The 20,896-nt window shown below is 36.9% G+C and overlaps 1 protein-coding gene across 3 annotated transcripts in view; it reads right to left on the reverse strand.

Moving 5' to 3' along the window:
- Positions 1-20,896, reverse strand: part of LOC136883454 (protein maelstrom homolog) — a 228,650-nt gene that overhangs the window by 63,503 nt on the left and 144,251 nt on the right. For all 3 annotated transcript variants that reach the window (XM_067155759.2, XM_067155761.2, XM_067155760.2), the window contains exon 9: positions 15,480-15,605. In XM_067155759.2, the coding sequence (XP_067011860.2) occupies positions 15,480-15,605 (126 nt within the window). The remainder of the gene's footprint in view (positions 1-15,479; positions 15,606-20,896) is intronic.

Below are 20,896 nucleotides of genomic sequence, written 5' to 3' on the forward strand. Positions count from 1 at the left end.
AATGTAATGTCTGATAGGAGAAAAGCTCTGACTCCCATTAATATAGAACTCATGGTATTGCTGTCTTTTTCAGCCTGATGTGTAAATGATATACTTAGGTTAGAACCTACTTGTTAAAGTGACAGCTGATATATTTTTTTCAAATTTCCATGCTTTGATATAATGTGTAATACTGCATGTGTTTTAAGCAGAAACATCTCATGTATATATACTTATGCAAAAATACAACATTGTTATACTGCAAATGTGTTATCAACTAAGTTCTTGGTTTACCTGTTATTGCTGAAAAGTAGAAATAATATTTAGCAAAATTATTGACGAAATAAAATAAAAATAGCTAAAAATATACCGAAATAACTGTTAAAAATGACAAAATTAGGCAAAAATTTTCAACACAAACAGGTGCCTCTAATCATAAGGCATTAACTTTGTAAGCGTACGTATGTACGATCCTCGAGTTTTTAGGTTAGAAAATTTTCGTATATAGTTTGTAATGTTAAAATCGTGTAATTTTGTTTATTTACAATGTAAAAACGTAACATTATAAGAAGAATGTGTAGTTAGGGAATATTGCATATGTGCATCATTATATTTTGTATAAATTTCCATTTGGGTAAGAGTCTGTAAATATGGCCTAGCCGTAAGGATTGTGCAACCGGGAAAACAGCGACTATATCGGGAAGGACGGTTGAGGTCAGTTGTGTGTGTTGCAACTAAGTGGCTTGGAAACACGGGGTACGGCAGGTTGTATCGGTTGAAGAATTGGAATGGATCAATGTGGACATACATGAGTGGACGTTCTGTCACATCAAATACTCGATAGCCAATGCGAGGGTTTTGTTTTGAGCGAGGTTTGGGTTGACTGAGTGACGCGGGAAGAAGTGCCTGTGAGAGCGTTGCTACCAGTAAACTTTTCAGGACGCTATAACCACGTGTAGCAAGCCTATATAAGTGTGTACGCGTGTGCGGCGAGTCATTCTCATTCTGATTCTGATACTTATTCTGATTCTGACTCTGATGCCGATTCTGTGTGTTTCTCATTTGTACCGGTCTGCGGGAGCTACGTATTTGCGCAGTTTGCTATGCGATCTGCTATTGTTCGTGAGTATCTGTTACGGAGTGAACATGGTATAATCACAACGACTTACCGGCTTTGCAGTGGACTTTCTGTAAAAGAAAGTGTTTGTTTGTAACTTGTCAGCCGAGTATGCAGCTTCAGTTGATGGAGAATTTTGCTGTTTGCTTGCCTCCAGACATGTAACGCTTTCTGTCCAGCCGGCAATTGGAAAGGATTCAAGACGTCGACGAAGAAGTGTAAATAAGGTTAGGGATGCTCTTCGTAAAGAAGGTTGCATCCATGTGTAGAGAAATAGTCGTCGTACTTTTCTCTACCAGATTAGGATTCACGGTAACAGTGGAGTGCAGTGGGGCTCTTACCTGGAGGTATGTTAAAAGTATAATGATGTTCTATTTTTTATTGGTGATTTTAATGGTTTGTAATTTGCCTTTGTAGACGGCAAACACGAGTTGGTCTCGTTAAATGATATTTTATTTTATTGGCGATTTTAGTGGTTTGTTAATTTGCCTTTGTAGACGGCAAACACGAGTTGGTCTCGTTAAATGATATTTTATTTTATTGGTGATTTTAGTGGTTTGTAATTTGCCTTTGTAAACGGCAAACACGAGTTGGTCTCGTTAAATGATATTTTATTTTATTGGTGATTTTAGTGGTTTGTAATTGGCCTGTGTAAACAACAAACGAGTAAATCTCGTGAAGATATGATTTTGTTGGGTAGTATTGTGTATATTTGCTCTATGTAAACGGCAAGCACTAAGTGGGTTGCATAAGTGTTGATTTTTGTTGGTGTTTGTCACATATTAGTTCTTATTCTGGGAGTAAAGTCATAGAATCAAACTTAAAGCGAGTCTTTTGTCAGTGGAGTAAGGCTGAACCTGGCATGTTACCCAAATTTAATTTCAGGGGTTATATAGCAACAGGTAAGGTTATAAAGTAAGTCTGGAGCCTCGTCAGCCTGATGACCGTCGCCTTGGGAGAGGGAGTGGCTCGTTGCTCTACATAATTAAATATTCCTGCAATTGTTTTGCAGGTGGCACCCATTATCCTTGTTATTTACACTTATTTGAGTCAACGTTTATCTGTTCAGTATTTCAATAGCTTGCAGTAGTTACAACTTGCGTGTTAAAATTAACATTATCTAGCTAAACAATTCAACCTTCAAATTGAATTCTGTGCAGGAATGTCCAATAGTTTGATAGTTTGAGCCTAAATCCTATGGCAGAAGTTTGGGAAGTTAATATAATAGAAGTGACTCCTGAGGACGAAGAATCCTTAGAAAAATTAAAACGCTTACCAGAATTACAACTTGAAGATCCATCATTGAGGGTGATTACAGAATACTGTCTGAGAAGAACTGCAGATAACTATGAAAATCAGAGAATGGATGTACCGATAGCTGATTCCATTTATAAGGATAATATTATATACAAGTTTATACACAGAGAAAAAAGGAAATTAACAGTTGTAGTTCCACATAAATTAAAATGAGAATTAATCTGGTATATACATCGCACAATTGGTCACGGAGGGGTAGATAAATTAACCGCTACCATTGGAGAAACCTTGACTTGGGTTATAATTCTGTTCTTTTATATCAACAGTCAATCGCCGTGATACCAAGTAAGCCAAAAGAAATATGTACCACACTTGGCATGAATCTACAGGTAATATACCGAGTGTAGTTCACAAGAATCAAGAATATTTGTCATTGACCATATACAATGAAATAGGCTTTGTCAACTGATGATAATTTAGTACTTAAATATTAGCAAGGCTAAATGAACATACTCCTTTTATTAAAACTTAATTTATTTATTTATTTATTTATTTATTATGGCTTCTTTCATGTGGCGAAGTTAGGGCACACGGCCCTCTCTTACACTTAACCACAATAGAATAAATAATATTAAGGTTGCCTATTACTAATTATACTAATTATGCTACTTATACTATTTACTAAATTAAGCTTAAGTTACACATCCACACAATATGCAGCTTATTAGCTTATTAGCTCGTTACTTCAGTCCTCTTTTCTACCTCACACAGACACTTGCACATACACTTACAATGTACACACTTATCAACTACCCTTACGTTTATATTATATAAAACTAACAGAAACAATTTTTAATTTTACAATTACCAATCACACGCACACAATACACACCAATACACACTTCAATCGGTATCTCTCAACAGGAAGTCTCGGCAAGATATTTTAAATTTGAGGAAGGAGTCAATGCCCCTGACACTTACTGGCAGGGAATTCCAAAGCCTGGATCCGGTTACAATGAAAGATTTATTATACACAGAAGAGTGGTGAAGAGGAATAGCTAAAGTGGAGCCCGAGCGAGTGTTACGATTATGGAAGGAAGAGAGGAAGTGAAGTTTAGATGAAATATACCGGGGGGGGGGGGAGTTACTATGCAGGAGTTTGTGTATATGATATTCACGTCTCTTATCATGCATTATGCATTTCTAAGAATTCAGAGGTTATAAAGTGGATTTTCTATTAACACACATTTTTCTTTTAAAATTACTTAAAGGAGAGAACCGTGCAGAATGTGGTAATTTACTAAATAATCTTAAACAACTGATTTTATGTAATTGAGTAGTTTTTGACAGTCTGAATTGGGATGTCAATGTCTACTTTGCCCCGAGTACCATGAAGGTGAATGTTTTCACTAGTAATGAATTCATTTATGTTGTTTTTAACATGTCAACGATATATACAAATAATTGTCAGTATTTTAAGCTTAATGAAAAGAGGTCGACAATGATCAATTGCACCAGCCCTACACATTGTTCGGACAACCTTTTTCTGTATTAGAAGAATATTATATACATAACAAGAATGCCCCCATAATAACAGCCCATAAGTAACGTGTGACTGGAAGAGACCAAAATATGCCATCCTTAGCTAGTCACTGCTAACTAAATCCCTCAATTTCCATATGAAATAGGCCACTCGTGATATTTTTTTTACAAACATGATCAATGTGTGTTTCCCATTTCAATTTGGCATCAATATGAAAACCCAAAAGTTTGACTGACTGACTTTCAATATCTTTGGATAATCCTAGTGTGAAAAATTGAGTTTTATCCTGATTGCACAACAGCCTATTGGATGAAAACCAATGCATTGCAGTTGCATGAGCTTCCTGCGACATCTGATGCAAACCTGAGATGCTCTGGTGTTTTGTAATTAATGTTGTATCGTCCGCATAGGATAAAAGAGCATGAGCCGTGACATTTTGCGGTAAATCATTGATTGCCAAAATGAATAAAAATGGATCGAGGACAGAGCTCTGTGGCACACCAGTTGTAACTTTCTTCAAAGTGAAATACCTATTTCTAATAATAATAATGTTATTTGCTTTACATCCCACAAACTACTTTTACGATGTTCAGAGAAGCCGAGTAGTCCCACAGGAGTTCTTTTACGTGCCAGTAAACCTACCGACACAAGGTTGACGTATTTGAGCACCTTCAAATACCACCGGGCTGAGCCAGGATCGAACTTGCCAAGTTGGGGTCAGAAGGCCAGCACCTCAACCGTCTGAGCCACTTGGCCTGGCATATACCTATTTTTAATCGAGACAAACTGATATCAGTTATTTAAGTATTACTTAACTATGTTCAGTGAGGAATACTCGACACCATACATCTCAAGCTTTGCAAGTAAAATTTCATGATTAATACAATCAAAAGCTTTACTTAGATCGCATAACACTAAAGAGACGGCCTGCTTGTTTACAAAAGCTGTTAATATCTGATTAACAATTTCAAGAACAGCAGTAGTACTATATTTACCTTGTTGAAACCCGAACTGACTGCCGGATAGGAGATTGTAAGTTTCAAAATAGCTGCTAAGTCGATTGTACAAAAGTGATTCAAATATTTTAGAAACTGAAGGTCCCCCCGGAATAAGGGTCTATGCCACAAAACTAAAATGTTCAGGAAACAGAAAAAACATCTGAATAATGAGAAAATGAAAAATATATGATCACAAATTAACCTTATTAATGTAGTAAAAAAGCCATTTCTCATTTTGAAATCATGGAATAAGAGTCTAAACCACATTTTTACAGTTTAATACAGTGTTACTTATTTGGAGATGAATCACTTCAAATCACTATAGAATCCTCTGAATTCTTGAGATATATAGTCACACATCTTCAGTAGGTCATTCTTTTTTCTTTCTTAATGGGCAGCGTTGAGCCGTAGAGTTGTGGTAATTTTTGTGGCAGGACTAGTGGCTGCTTCCGTCTGTTCTTGACACCTTTAACTAAGGTATATCTTTCTCGAAGAACAATCAAAGGTGGCATCTTCCCATAAACACAGATGTGGGGTCATCTTCAGAAAACTTCAGTCACATTGCTTCAGTTACCTTGAATTTAGGGTCTTTGACCAACATTTCACATCTTTGAAGTCAGAACTCTGGACAGACAGACTAAACATGTCTGAAAAAGTTATTTTACAAACCTGCAGTGAACTACTATCACTACCTTTTGCTGGAACATGGTATTCAAAAGAATGTTTCCGACGTGAAATGGCATCTGTTCTCTGATTACACCTCGTTTTCGGTCAGAGATTTTGAGGCACTTATTCACAAGAAACAAGGACTGCTCATTAAGGTCCATGGTATATTGTTCTGTACACTACTCCTCCTTTTCACAGTCAGTGAGTTGAATACACCCATTCTTGTTACAGAAATCTGGATCATACACACGGCCTCGAAACAACGAAGAAGCAGAAAATTATTATAATGTTATACCCATACCATTTTACCGTAATGATAATTAAATGAATGGTTTGTATAATGCATTATGTATTAAACAATGACCAAATTCATTCTAAGGACCTTCCTTAGCACTAAAATAAACCATTTATTATAGACCCTTATTCCCCTCGCCTGTTGTGGCCTCGTTTTCGCTTCTTTTATAACGCCTTTCGTTGCTGTATAAGCCTCATCCCTATTTCGTTTCCTTTTACGTTCATTATCCTTCCAGTTATCCATATTTATCTTAGTTTTTCTGGTTTTATTCAAGTTTTTTAACTCGTTGGACGAAAGATTTAACACACTGGCAGCCATCTTGAATGAGTGGCATAGACCCTTCTTCCAGGCAAAGGAGTTTTTTAACAGAAAAATGACCTATTTCTCTTAAAGGTATGACTATCATACTTCGCATGCAATAACCTGAGATGATATAGACCATTATTCCGCAAAAAACTCAACTTGCTGAAAAATGTGGCTTAGACCCTTCTTCCGGGGGGGGGGGGGGGGGGCCTTCAATTAATGGACAATTGAGACTGCACAGTAGTTCTGAAGAAATTGTTTGTCCCCACTTTTAAATACTGGAATAACTTTAGAAATTTTAAGTAAATCAGGAAAAACTCCAAACTCTAAACACTTGTTAAAAATAAAAGCTAGAGGTTCAGAAATCAAATGTATTATTCTTTTGATGATGTAATTAGATAACCAATAACAATCAATACTCTTAGAGTTTGATCATTTTAAGCTAACTTTAATTCCTTCCTCAGATGTGATTTCAACCCAATGGAACTTATTTCGGCAGGGGGTTTGATTGTGAAGAAAGTTACTCGCAGCTGTACCTGTTGCCTTAATTTGATCTCAGATTTCTTTTACAGAGTTTAAGAAATAATTATTCAGTTCTTCAGCATCAATAAATGAGTTGAGTACGAATAGGGATGTTTTCTTGTAATATAACATCCCATGCTGCCTTGCATTTGCTCGGTGCATTCTCTATATATTTTTCACAAGCTAAAGTTTTGGCATGGATAAGTTTTCTTTTATATAACTTTTTACAATTAAGATAACCTTTATACATGCCATTCTGCTTGGTTTCTCCTTGACAAGAGTTTTTATAAATTCTATACGGCAAAAGCATTCTTTCTCGATATTAACAGTAGATCTACGGAAGAGAGACCCAACGTCGAAGAAAATGTTGAACAAGCTCAACTTGCATGAAAAAACAAGCAGAATGACGACTCAGAAAAATGAGGCATAAGAAATTTCGTAAACCATTGGAGATCAGAAACTTTATGCTTGTGAGGAAGCCTGCAACTTTGAATCCTGCTACTAAATTTTATTCCAAATTCACTCACTTGTATATCGGGCCATTCAAAATCATAAATATCCTAAACAATAATGCTTACAAGATCCAAAGCTTAGATTCGGGAAATATTTCTATCTTCAATCATCAAACTTGAAACGGTATCATACTCCAGTGAGGAAGAGATCAACGTCATTTGGAACGATGATAATGAGGAGACTGAATTGAATGAATCTGCATCCGAGGAGTGAAGGATCAACAGATATGAGGTGTACTATACGCGCACTTTTTCTTGAGCCCGGAGCTCCCTAGTGCTGAGTCGGCAGACCTTGGTTATCTTCTTTTCTGACATCCATATTGGCAACCACTGAAACACAAACTATGAATCGCTTATTCATCGCTGTGCGACATCTGGTGTACACTTTGCAAACTAGTACTGTTGTTGTTTACACAGCAAAGCCAAACTATATAATTCATGCTACTAACAAGATTCGCATTGAGAAATGTTATGTAATGTTAAATAATGTATGTGTGACACAATTGTTGACGTAAGATAATAAATGTTTAGAAAATTCATATTGATTGATCATATTATCGATTCAATTCAGATTTCATTTCCATCCAGTTGGCAGTATAACCGGAACTGGCAGCACTCCCTCTTTGCTCCTCACCCCGTAAAAATCGGGCTCAAGAAAAAGTGCGCGTATAATATTATAAGGAATGTCTGAAAGATGAGCGACATTGGAATATATTTTAAATGGTCATGTAAAGGAGCATAAACATCATGCTAACAATCACGAGTTGTTTGAAAACTTCAACATAAGATCTAGATAGATTGAGTTCCTAAACAAGAGGAAAGTGTCATATTTAATTTATGAGTATTGAACGAAATTTCTCACCTCACTCAAAATTTCTATTCCAAGCAAGAGGGGAATATAACCTTTGAATGGATTCCGGATCGAAGATAAAGGAACCATTGAAGGTTTTGATAGTAAAGTAGTTAACGGAATTCATGTGAAACCATACGTCCAGACACAAGGATAACTTGCTCAACTGAATGATAAGTTTAATAAAAACGGAATATGTAGGAACTCATAAGCTCAGAACCCCATGGTATCTTAAGTAATATACGTCCAGAAATGTGATATCGAAGTACAAGCAATTAATGTTAAATGAAGAAGTTATATTCGACGGGAGAGTAAAATAATTCTCTATAAGTGACGTTTAGTTCCAATAATGGTATGTACTACGGAGGCCATGGAATGGATTAAATGATATGTGTCAAGTTCAACTTCATCTGCACTGGTTATAATTATCTAACTATTATAAACATCTCCGAGCGATCGAGAATTCGCTTATGAAGCAATCGATTGGAACATAGTTGAACAAGACGACGTGAAATTGCTAAGAGTGTTCCTTTATCATACCTCCCGATTGGAAGAGTGAGTTATGTCAAAGAGAACGTTTCTCAAACGTCAAAAACATGGCATTGATTTGTTATTATTTATAAAAATGCGTGCCAACATGTTATTACAGAATAGGGTTTTGTTTTATTAAAAACAATGTTATTAAAAATAAAAGAAGAGATTGAACATCGAGTGAGACACACATACATGTTAAGAACAAAGTTAGTCACAGATTGTGTGAAATTGAATAATGATTGTATGGTAATTCAAGAAGTAAATGATAAAGACACGAAGTACAGCGTTTAATACTGAAATAATAAGGCGAGTGTTGTATAAAAATGCTAACATATTTATTTTGGTGTTTAATTTCATACTACAGTAGAACCTCGATTATACGTTCCCCGAAACTATGTTTTCCCGTATTATCCGTTCAAATTACGTGGTCCGCGAGCATCCTAATTAAATCACGTTGTAAAATTCCCGCATCATCCGTTTCTCGAAGAAACTATTTCCCACATCAACCGTTCAGAAATTTCAGTCCCATCAACGCTAAATCCTCGATCACGCGTTTTTCAAGAAACTGTATCTCACGAAAGGATGGCTACGGCATACTTGCGGATCTTGGTGTTAACGTCCAGTCACTGCGGTAATTTGATGAAGAGGAAAAGTGATCGGCGGTGAAGTTGCATAAGGGACCATCTTAGCATCGCATTCGGGTGGTATTGTTTAGAGAATCGAAATCATAAAGCAGAGAGTGTCCACAACAATTGGAAGGAGACAGAACGCATTTCGACAGCTCTGCTTGAAGACGGAACGAGTTTCGACAAATGTTCGTACTTGCAAAGCGTGTACATTATGTCTATGGTTAGACGTTTACTTTTTTTTTCCGAGTGTATCGCCGAACAGGTTTTCGGCACTTCCCTGAGGGCGCTGTATAGTCACTGAGCTTTCAGGTAGGAATCTAAACTGCTCCTTCTTAAGTACAGTAACACAAATTGAGTACGGTATCTTAATATTATCGTAGCCTATACGATTACGTTATTGAGACAGGCATGGGTGGTTTTGGGATTGCCTTTTACTGTTTTGGTCCTAATGTAAGACTAGGAATTTTACGTTATTGTGTTAAAAGTTAAAACCACAGTAGTTTTATTCGCTCACGTTACATGTAAAAACCTTTGCATCATTTCGCACTCCTGCCGACGTGGACAGCGAGCGCGTTTTCCAGCTGAGCTCAAGGTCGCGAATAACCATAAATTCGGAAGTTTTTTCTCTTTCCAATGTAATCGTGATTAGTGACGGACATAATTGAACATAATGAGTTCGAAAACTTGAGAATCGATACTTACATTCGAAACAATATTCTTGAGTTCAACATAACCTTTAAAAGTCGATATAGGCCGTAGGCCTAATTTGCGCGGTACAAGATTTCCATAAACTGACTACGAACAGTACCTAGGTACCAGTGACCAAATTACAATGGAAGATTTAAAGAAAAAGGGATTTCGCCATCATGTTGGGTGCTTTTGTATCCAATGTGCTTTATTTTATTAGATTCGAGAATTAAAAAATACTTGTGGTCGATTGTTTGGCTTGATGTTATTAGGTTTTTCGAACAGTTTGACCGATCAAAGTTGCTGATCTGAAAGAAGTTTTCAGACGAAACCGACGAAGTTTCCCCGGTAAAAGTGAATGTAAAGTTGTGAGACTTTTAAGCCGCGTACCGGTAATTAATGTTTGAAGCCGGCCCCACGGTCGAACTTGCCTGCCTATCACCCGGAGGACCCAAGTTCGATTCCTGGCCAGGTCAGGCATTTTTACCTGGATATGAGGGCTGGTTACAGGTTCACTCATTCTACGATTACCTTTAATTGAGGCGCTATTTAATGGTGAGATGGCGACGCCGGTCTAGACAGCCAGGAATAATGGCCGAGAGGATTTGTTGCACTGACCATGCGTCACCTCGTAATCTGCAGGCGTTCGGACCGAGCAGCGGTCGCTTGGTAGGCGGAAGGCCCATTGGGGCTGTAGTTTGGTTTGGTTTAGGGGTGTTTGTAAGATTTTAAGTATACATATTTCTTTTTTGTGATGTTTAGCCAAATTGTTCATGGTTCATTCATTCCCGGATTTTCCGTTTTCCCGTGTTGTACGTTTTTTTACGGTGGTCCCTCCAAAAACGGAGAATCGAGGTTCCACTGTAATTGTATTGTACAACTTTCAGGTGTCATGATGCCTGGCTATATGGAGAATTGCTGTTGTAAAATATCAACCAGTGTGGTCATGCAGGCCTAAACCGGATTGGAAACCCGGCGGGCCTGGAAGTATGCTGAAATAAATAAAACCATGAAGTTCCAACGACCAGATGATGGAGCTATGTCTTCAAGAGTCCGTCTAGCATGATAAGTACCCAAAAACCTGTCCCTTTCCTTTATTCTATTAAGTGTGTACATTACATTAGTGTGGATTTTCTTTTGCATATTTTTAAATGTGACTTGTTTATAAAATATAACTTGAGCGACATCAATAGATCACCGCTAAGCAATTCATGATATCCGGGGAAAGGTAGTTATCCTCTTAAAAAATGGCGTAATTGGAATCACTATTTATCATGTGCTACTCATCTAATTTCGAGCACGCAACTAAGTTATTCTATAAGAATTTACTAGGAATATATCTACTATACTTTCTGAAGTACCATCTTCATAATGGATTTTGCATACCAATCGTCACGTAGATAATTCTTATTGGAGTAATCATCAAGCAATCATACGTCAAGATCTGAGATTTTCTTATAAAATAATATTTCAGCTTATGCGAATAAGTCTTCATAAGAGAAATACTTGATTAAATCGTGTTGATATAATGGTAAATTTCATACGTTTTTAGGAGCAAGATAGTCTTCTTTGGTGATTCTAATCTTGTATATTTTAAATGAAGGATTAAAAAATAAGCATGATGCGCAAGATGATGGGATATATTGAATGATAGGGTCATCGAGATAATGGAAATAATAGTATGTGCGATGGTTATGGTACATATAATTTTGTTTGGAAATAAGCATTACGAGCAATGTAATGTAGTATTCAAAGAATCCTAACGATGTTAATGGTGAAGGAATTGAAAATAAGCGCTCATCATGCTAATATATTGAAATGATATTAAGATATATACAACCACTTGAAGGTTGATAATTGTATGTTCAAAGATAATATTTTGCAAACAACACTTGCATATTGGACATGTGAATTTGTCATCATAGTATTAACCTGACATATGATGAAACAAATGTTACTTAGTTGAATAGATAATTGCGGTAGGAAGATCTTCGACACAAACTGATATTAATGAGAGATGCAAAACATATTATGATTGAGAATGAAATTAGAGTCATATTGAGTAATGTACAACTTAGCATTTCCTATTAAGTAGTAGTTGTTGTAGTGCTCATGTCTTGTAGATATTATTAGAATTTCAGGTCTTTGAAGGAGAATCTACAGGCGAATCCAAGTGCTGTGGAGTCATGATAATTCTAAATCTTCATTGTTTTCAGTGGTATTATGTAGTCTGATGTTTGCTTTATTCAGGTGCAGTGATTTGAGGATTCTATAATTATGCTGTTCCTACTCTACAGTTTTGGCTATCATTTATTAAAGGCGAACTATGAATTTTGTTTTGAATGTCCATGATTATTTCACTCTTAGCTTCCACGGCATTGTATACATTGTATTGATGAACACTTAAGTTGTTAATTAGGGTTTCACCGATTTACGCGACTATTTCGACATTACTTTAATAGAATATCAGAGGACAAGGTTTTGATCAACAAATGATTAGATATGAACGAACGAGTCTTTTCTTTATTTTCATGTCGGCGGACATAAATGAATAACGTAAATAATTACATTGTGAATTAAATAGTTAAGCCTTCAGCACTTTTCATGTTGAAATTAAAGAATTATTTGATCTGTTAATTTAATGTTATAGATTGATTGCCGACATATCCATCTGATTATAAAATATAGTAACACTTTAGAAGTGACCAACAAAAGCATATTAATATTAGTTTTAACTGAGTTAATTATCACATTCGATTCTTGTTCATCCAATCATGTTGTCACACTACAATTGTTATTATAATAATAATTACTAAATTAATGTCATATGGTCCACCTTTTTCAGTACTATATTATGCAATATTATTGAATTACATTAATAAACTAGGGACTAGTTTCGGCCTTGGCTGGCCATCTTCAGCCTTAAGTAATAGATCTAATAACTAAACAAATGTAAAAACTACAATTGGCATGAAATCTAATGTACAAAAATACAATTAACATTGAAATCTGGGATGAACTAAGTGTAAAATCTGAAATATAAATTAGGATCTAAATTCTTAGCATCTTGAGTATGCTCATCATCCGGACTCTTTCTTGTACTGATATTCATAGAATTGTTAGTTCCATCACTGCTAATCATTACAATCTCAATTGCAAAATGGGAACTGGTAAATGTTGATTTTGTAGTCAGATCATCAATCACCAAATCTACTTGAGTGGTGTTAGCAGTATGCAAGCCACTGGATGCCACTGTAAATAACCACCAGCTGATGCAGAACTGCTAGATGATGTTCCACATCGACCAACGTGAATAAAATGAAATGTTCACGTAACGCTTGTTAAAATCATGCTGAAATGCTGCTGGACATTGTCAGGATGGCACATGAAGATATGGTTAAAACTGAAACATTCCTAATTTGTGGCTGGTATAAATTCACAATTCATTGTGGTGACCTGAATAGATGATAGATAAAATAAGATAAAATTAATGAGCTGAAGGAGAGAGCGTGTTAGTCAAATGGCATAAGTTATATGAGACTTGCCTCTTGTTGCAGCATGTGGCGCGTGGTGTATTGTGTGCCTCATACTAATGGTTGTGAGAAGTGTGAAGTTTATATCCTATGATCAATTGTTATTGTTAACTATATTTCATCATAGAACTGATCCTTCTAAATAAAATAAATTTTTGGTATTGTCATTTGTAGACTAAGGATTAGTATAGCCTCAAATACTCATAAGATGCAAATTCTCACGGCGTCAACAAAAACATGATGATGAACGTTATGAGCCTTCCTTCCAGGTCCTGCTTTACTTGCCTGATCCACCGTTTCCTTGGTCTGCCTCTAGGTCTTTTGCCTTCCAATTCCTTTTCTAGCCATTTTCTTGCTGTTCTCATTTGATCCACCCTTTTTACATGGCCATACCATTAGAGTCGATGTTCTTAGATTTTCACTCAGCGATCACTTTACTTGTGTATAATGACGGATCTCTTCATTCGGTACGCAAATGAACCTGCACGCCCGCAAGTGGATTTTCATGGATCTCCGTTGAGAAAAGGCTGAGGCACACCCACAACACTTCTTCGAACCATTAATCAGAATTACTTATGAACAGTTACAATACGGTCTACGAGATCGTGCGTGACTAAGTATGAGTTAATCTCATTTATATGTAACTTATATGAATAAATGATTTTGTATGAAACAAGTCAGTTATGCTTACTGCTGAAAATTATAGAGCAAGGTTGAGTTTTGTATGCCCATCTTGCAGTATACCCAACACTCCCAACAGTCCATACTCAGTTGTGGTTTAAACAGTGTTGTGAGAATTCATCATCATCATCATCCTCCTCCTCCTTTAACCGTCTCCAGTTGCCCGGATGTGGTACAAGAACGCTCTCCGCCTTTGTCCACCCAGGTACATTTCTTCCTTCTCAACTTGGTGCCATTCCACTCCTTCCTTCCAGGTCCTGCTTTACTTGCCTGATCCACCGTTTCCTTGGTCTGCCTCTAGGTCGTTTGCCTTCCAATTCCTTTTCTAGCCATTTTCTTGCTGTTCTCATTTGATCCATCCTTTTTACATGGCCATACCATTAGAGTCGATGTTCTTAGATTTTCACTCAGCGTTCACTTTACTTGTGTATAATGACTGATCTCTTCATTCGAACCTTATCTCTTCTTGTTTTCTGCAGCAATGAACTCATGTTTCAAAGGCAAAATTAATGAATTAAAAAGCAAAAGGAGGTCTCTTTCTATTCAAGAAAAGTCACACAAAAAAAGTGCAACAGCATCCTAATGAATCAAAAGCAAGCACCGTGAGACATCTCAACATTCCATATTACACATTATCGCCTTTAAAACTCAGTAAATGCAGTTGAAAATCAACACAGCAAAGTATGTAGAAGAACGCGGATATGTACTACTGTATATGATTTATTTTCTAGCCAATCACCCGGAGACATTCCAACACCTAGTGCACAGTCTCTCTCCCCAGCAAAGTTCGAGCTGTAATAAAAGCCAAAGGTGTCAACTACTGGGCATTATATGTGATGAACACGTAAGAGGACAGTTTTGAATAGTCACCAAGATATTTTTTATCACATAAAGTATACACATAATATTCCTGGATGATTTTGACCTAATAACAAAACGTTGTCGTTCAGAAAATGTGTGGCATGCGCCTTACACCAGGTTAGCAATAGGCAACACATACACAATCCTTTATTTCCCCGAGTTGAGTCAAATTAAGCCGCAGGCTCCACTCCTGGTAGTGCCCTTCCGTCAATTTCTTTATGTTTCCGTTTTGCAACCAAACTTTCCCCAGAACTCAAAAGCTTTGGTTTCCCAGGAGCTGCCCGCCGCCGAGTCATCGGAGGAACTTCGGCGGATCGCTGGCTGGCATTGTTTATGGTTAGAACTAGGGCGGTATCTGATCACCTTTGAATCTCTAACTTTCATTCTTGATTAATGAAAACATACTTGGTTCACTAAATATTGGCTGTTTTAAAAATATTTTAAGTTTCTAAACCTTTCTGTTGGGACACACTATGGAAAGATTTATCAGATTATTACATGTCAATACTTACTCGCACATCCTTATCAGACTGAGATGCCTTGCTATGATCGATCAAGGTGATAGGCATGGGCTGTTTGGGAATAGCTCCATTTTGAACAGCAGCAGCAGCAGCAGCACGTGGAATCTCCGGTTTTATCTGTTTGATATTAAATATTCAAAATGAGAAAAATTAATCCTGCATTATTATACTAAAATCTGCATACAGGTTATCAATGCAACTCTCCATGAACAGTAATGAATGATTCTAAATGACACATGATTAGGGCTCGGATTTCTATGACCTAAAATGCCTGGAAATATGCATGCAATTACATGAAATAAACATTGTTGTCAAGCCCGTATTGTCATAACTAACTTCTTGTGCAATTCTTAATCATACACTCTACCTTTAAAATTATTTCCCGGTACAGCACTCAGCGCTGGAACTCAAGGCAAGCCAGGCCGATTCGGACGGGGCAGGACATGAATGGCCGGAAGTGCTATTACAATTACTTAAGACTAGTTAACAGATTTATTTTAGTTTTCGCTCACAGATTATTTCTATTTTTAGGCCAACTTTATAGCTGCGGCACAACCTTCAGAGCAACTAATGCAGTTTAAATCAAATATTCCACCTCATTTAAATCTAAGAATTTCATTTTTGTCCGTATTGAACTGAGAATGGAAGATAGGAAACTTAAAAGGGTCCACCTTTTCAATACAAAAATGTTATAGTTTATTTACAACATATATTAACACTTGGAACTAGTTTCGACGCTGTTTGGCGTCATCTTCAGCCAAAATGTGGGAAATAGGCTAGCATGTAGACATTTATATTACACAAGGCGTTACATTAAACAATACACATCTTATGAGGAGATAAAAACAGGGACGAATATAGAAACAAATGAATCGTTGAGAAAGCAAAAGTTATACATATTAAAATAACCTTAACCACACATCTTGCAGTGCAAAAATATTTGCCTTGAATGATTCCTGAATACAAAACGCACGCGCACACACTTCTGAAGAGCCAGCAGGCAGGAAAAAGTAAGGTGAAACCTTAAGAGTTCTTCTGAGAAGAGTTCATCATTTTTTCTATGTTCCGACTAACTAATGAAGTCTCCGTTGAGTTCCTGATAAACATACACAACAGGAAATTCTCCTTCACTCTCAAACAATAGCCATAAAGACCAACGGTAAATTGTATTTTAAATACTGTGCAGAGACGTGAAAGCACGATCTTGAACATGATGTAACTTCTTCATTTAACCACCTTTGAAAGTCTCTCTCTATATTACATAGCTTCATTAACACCACCATTCTGTAGATGCACAAAATAATCTTGTAATCTTCACAGGTCCGGTATTCAGCTCGACAAGAATATGAAATTGGTGTTAAGGAATAAGTTTTCTGAGAGTTTGGAGGTTGACTGTGCCAGTATTTGTGGTGTATTGTTGCAGCGTTACGTGTAGGGTGGGGGCAGGTTTCTACGATGTTTATTGCGGGTCATAAGGCGGTAAAGCTATGGCGCGAGATGAAGAGGAACAGAGCGTGTTGGATAGTTTAGGTCTGGGGAGCAGCCATTGTTGGATTAGGAGGGGAGAGGGAAGGAGCGGTAGGGGAGGAGGAGTGGAAGGAGGGGAAATATGGAGGGTGATGTGGTGAAAGTGTGTGGCGTGACAAAGTATTATGCATAATGTGAAAGACAGATCTGTTTTTCGGGATATTCATGTTTTTGAAAAATTCAATGAGAAAGTCGAATAGGATCTTTGGTTTCTCTGAGATATCATTTAAGTTTAGGTTGGGATTGAAATATTGGTCTAAATGAATATAGAGGTTTTCAGTGACGTTTTGGCTGAAGATGACGCCAAACAGCGTCGAAACTAGTTCCAAGTGTTAATATATGTTGTAAATAAACTATAACATTTTTGTATTGAAAAGGTGGACCCTTTTAAGTTTCCTATCTTCCATATTCCACCTCCTCGTAAATTTGCTTACAAAGCAACCGAGGCTTGTAACAGTCTGTGCACATTACAGGCAATTATACAGCAATCAACAATGAGTGCATCAAGTATTAATTCATCACACAGACAGGCTCACCTACGATTTTTATCTGTTTTTTGTTTGTTTTGTTATTGGCTTTACATCGCACCAACACAGATAGGTCTTATGGCGACAATGGGACAGGAAAGGGCTAGGACTGGAAAGGAAGCGGCCGTGGCCTTAATTAAGGTACAGCCCCAGCATTTGCCTGGTGTGAAAATGGGAAACCACGGAAAAACATCTTCAGAGCTGCCAACAGTGGGGTTCGAACCCACTATCTCCCGAATACTGGATACTGGCTGCACTTAAGTGACTGCAGCTATCGAGCTTGGTATGTGCTATTTTAAGTTCATAGATATTTTAGTACTTTTATGACATGATGTTTCATACATTGCAATTTAGCTGGACGCAATTGGCATTAAATTTTCATTCTTAATATGTTCAATATACCTGTCACTATTTTAAGGTCTGTACGTTTATTTTCCAGCTGAAGATGTCCTGGAAAAAAAAAAAAAAAAAACGAAGAAACATGTATCAAATTTTAATGTAGTCTTAATAAAGACAGGCAATTTGTAATGTATAGGTGGAGTGTATGATTAAGAATTGCACAAGTATACATTTATACCCTAAGAAATATTAATGACAAAAACTTTGAAATATGAACCAAAATAAATTCAATAGAGTGCAACCATTTTAAGTGCATTCCTCATTAAGATGTTTCTTCAGACAGCATGTTGTAAATTCAAAGTCCTAATTCCCATCGTATTACATCTGCATAAGACGATGACCTGACTTATCATGTCACACTTTTCCACTGTCACCCACTTCCTGCAATCACATTCCTGCCAGCCCTGAAAATGTTTATCATCCTTTGTGGGTGGAATGAGATTTCCGATACAGATTAAAGCCCACACCATCGGAGGCAGGTAGGTGCAAGTTATGCAGTAACAACAAAAGGCCGTGAATTCCTTAACTTTATGGGGAAGAATGCACCATCAGGAAGCAAGCTGTTAACTTCAGGAAAGTTCAGTTTTGTTTGGAGGTTAGCACTGAGGCTGTTGAATAGCCCTGTGGGATTGTTTGTGCTAGTATTTTGCATTCCAGTCAGAAATTAAACATTTATTCTGTGCTCAGTTTTATGGTGAAGCACAGTGAATATTTGTCATGAAAAGGCCTACTTACTGATTAGGAATATGATCGTGAGATGTTCAGTAGCATAGTGCATGCCTGTCTTGCGATAGCCCAACTATGGATAAGAGAAATTTAGTGAAATCTCCAACTAATTGAAACAAAAAAATTCAAATCCTTCAGGAAGTGGCTAGGCAATCACATCTTAAGAGTGTGGAGTTGGTGCAAATGTTAAAATTGCAGCTTGGACTCAGTGCAGTCCTAAGCCAATGTGTGTTGCCACATTCAAGATCGTGAACAAAGTCATTCTCTTGCAAATCGTGCACACTGAGACAAGTTCAGTAGCATGGTACATATATGTATTGTGATAGGACAGTTATGAATAACTGTTTACTAGTGAAGATAAAATTCATTCCTTCAGGAAGTCAACAGACATCTGAACATGCGGAGTTGGCGCAAATGTTTTAATTCTCATCTCTGACTTGAGTCAGTCGAAACTAAACCTGCACTTTCAAGATGGCAGCAAAAAGTCGTTCTGTCACACATGGGTGAGTGTAACCTCCGAGTAATTCGTGGTCCACTGGTCCAAAACATAAGGCTTCAACTAATATTTCTTGTTTTAGAAAGAAAGTGACCAGCAATAATAAGTTGTTATTTATATGGGCCCTACAGCAAATGGTTTTCATATTTGTTTCCTCATGTTTTCGCATCTTTTAATACTCTTCTCTCGTCAGAAACTGTAGATACAGCTTTCACTGTACATAAACATACATAAAACATATTTAAAATGTTGGGTAGTTTTAATTAGATATTAAATAGTATGTTTTCTCGTTTAACATATTCTCTTTCCCCATCCCCTGCTGCAGAAACGCCTTAATGTAGCCTGAAACATATGAATAAAACTTTGACAATGGTTAAAACTACTATAAGATGACCAAAAATATGCGTTTATGTACTTAATGATAAAAAATACATTTATGTGACAAATGAAAACAGTATTGCCATGTTCACAAATGCTATGAATGAGTATAATTGAACTGAAGTTTGTAAAAAGAGACCAAGATGAAAATACATTTTCTTCCTCTTCTTCCGCAGCCCTTATCCAGGAACTGCTGGATCAGGAAGTGGTTCACTGACCACCATCCATTTTTCACAGCTCCATGGATACACAAGAGATGTGCATTGCATCCAGGGTACGCCATAACTCTCTGTTCTCTGATGTTTCATACAGGCTATTATCATCCAGGGCTCGCCACATCCACATTTTACACCCAAATGACAGGTTTTAGAGCTGCCCCTGACCTAGAGAACAGACACTGCCTGCTGGATTTCAGAGGCAGTTTTTCCAACACGGGTACAGCATCAAGTAAAGAGGATCCTCAGTCCAAAGCTGGTGGCCCCTTTACAAAGTTGAGTTATTTTAACTACCACCGTCCAAAACTCTGCGTAGATTCACTGCCTGTACAGTCTACCCCATTCCTCCAGCAGGAACTATGGCTAGACATGTCATAGAAATCACAACCCTAATAACTATCCTAGGGAATGAAGAGTTCTGTAGACAAAATATACAAATGATTCAGTTTAAGGTTCATCAACATTAAGTTACCAGTCAATTATTAATATTAATCAGCCAATCAGGCAAATTACAAAGCCGAAAAATTAAAAATGCTCAACACTGACAAACCAACTGCATTTAATAAGAAATGAACCAAGGCAACCTCAATGATCAAATGCATTAAAAACAAATTTTCCTCTATTTGCAGTATTAATTTCTGAACAATATTTCATACTTTTTGCAATAGCGCTCAATGAATCCCACAGGAGGTTACTGTGATTTAAATGTCTGGAACGTCTACTCGTGATTAATTGTTAGCATGATGTTTATGCTCCTTTACATGACCATTTAAAATATATTCCAATAATGTCGCTCAACTTTCAGACATTCCTTATAATATTATACGCGCACTTTTTCTTGAGCCCGATTTTTACGGGGTGAGGAGCAAAGAGGGAGTGCTGCCAGTTCCGGTTATACTGCCAACTGGATGGAAATGAAATCTGAATTGAATCGAAAATATGATCGATCGATATGAATTTTCTAAACATTTATTATCTTACGTCAATTGTGTCACACATACATTATTTAACATTACATAACATTTCTCAATGCGAATCTTGTTACTAGCATGAATGCACACCAATGGATTTTTTATTTTGGGAGTTGGTTGAAGGTATAGTTTACGCTTCAAAATCAACCATATTGGAGGACCTGATGGC

The sequence above is a fragment of the Anabrus simplex genome, chromosome 11 (assembly GCF_040414725.1).
Source record: "Anabrus simplex isolate iqAnaSimp1 chromosome 11, ASM4041472v1, whole genome shotgun sequence".
In the NCBI taxonomy this organism is placed as follows: Eukaryota; Metazoa; Arthropoda; class Insecta; order Orthoptera; family Tettigoniidae; genus Anabrus; species Anabrus simplex.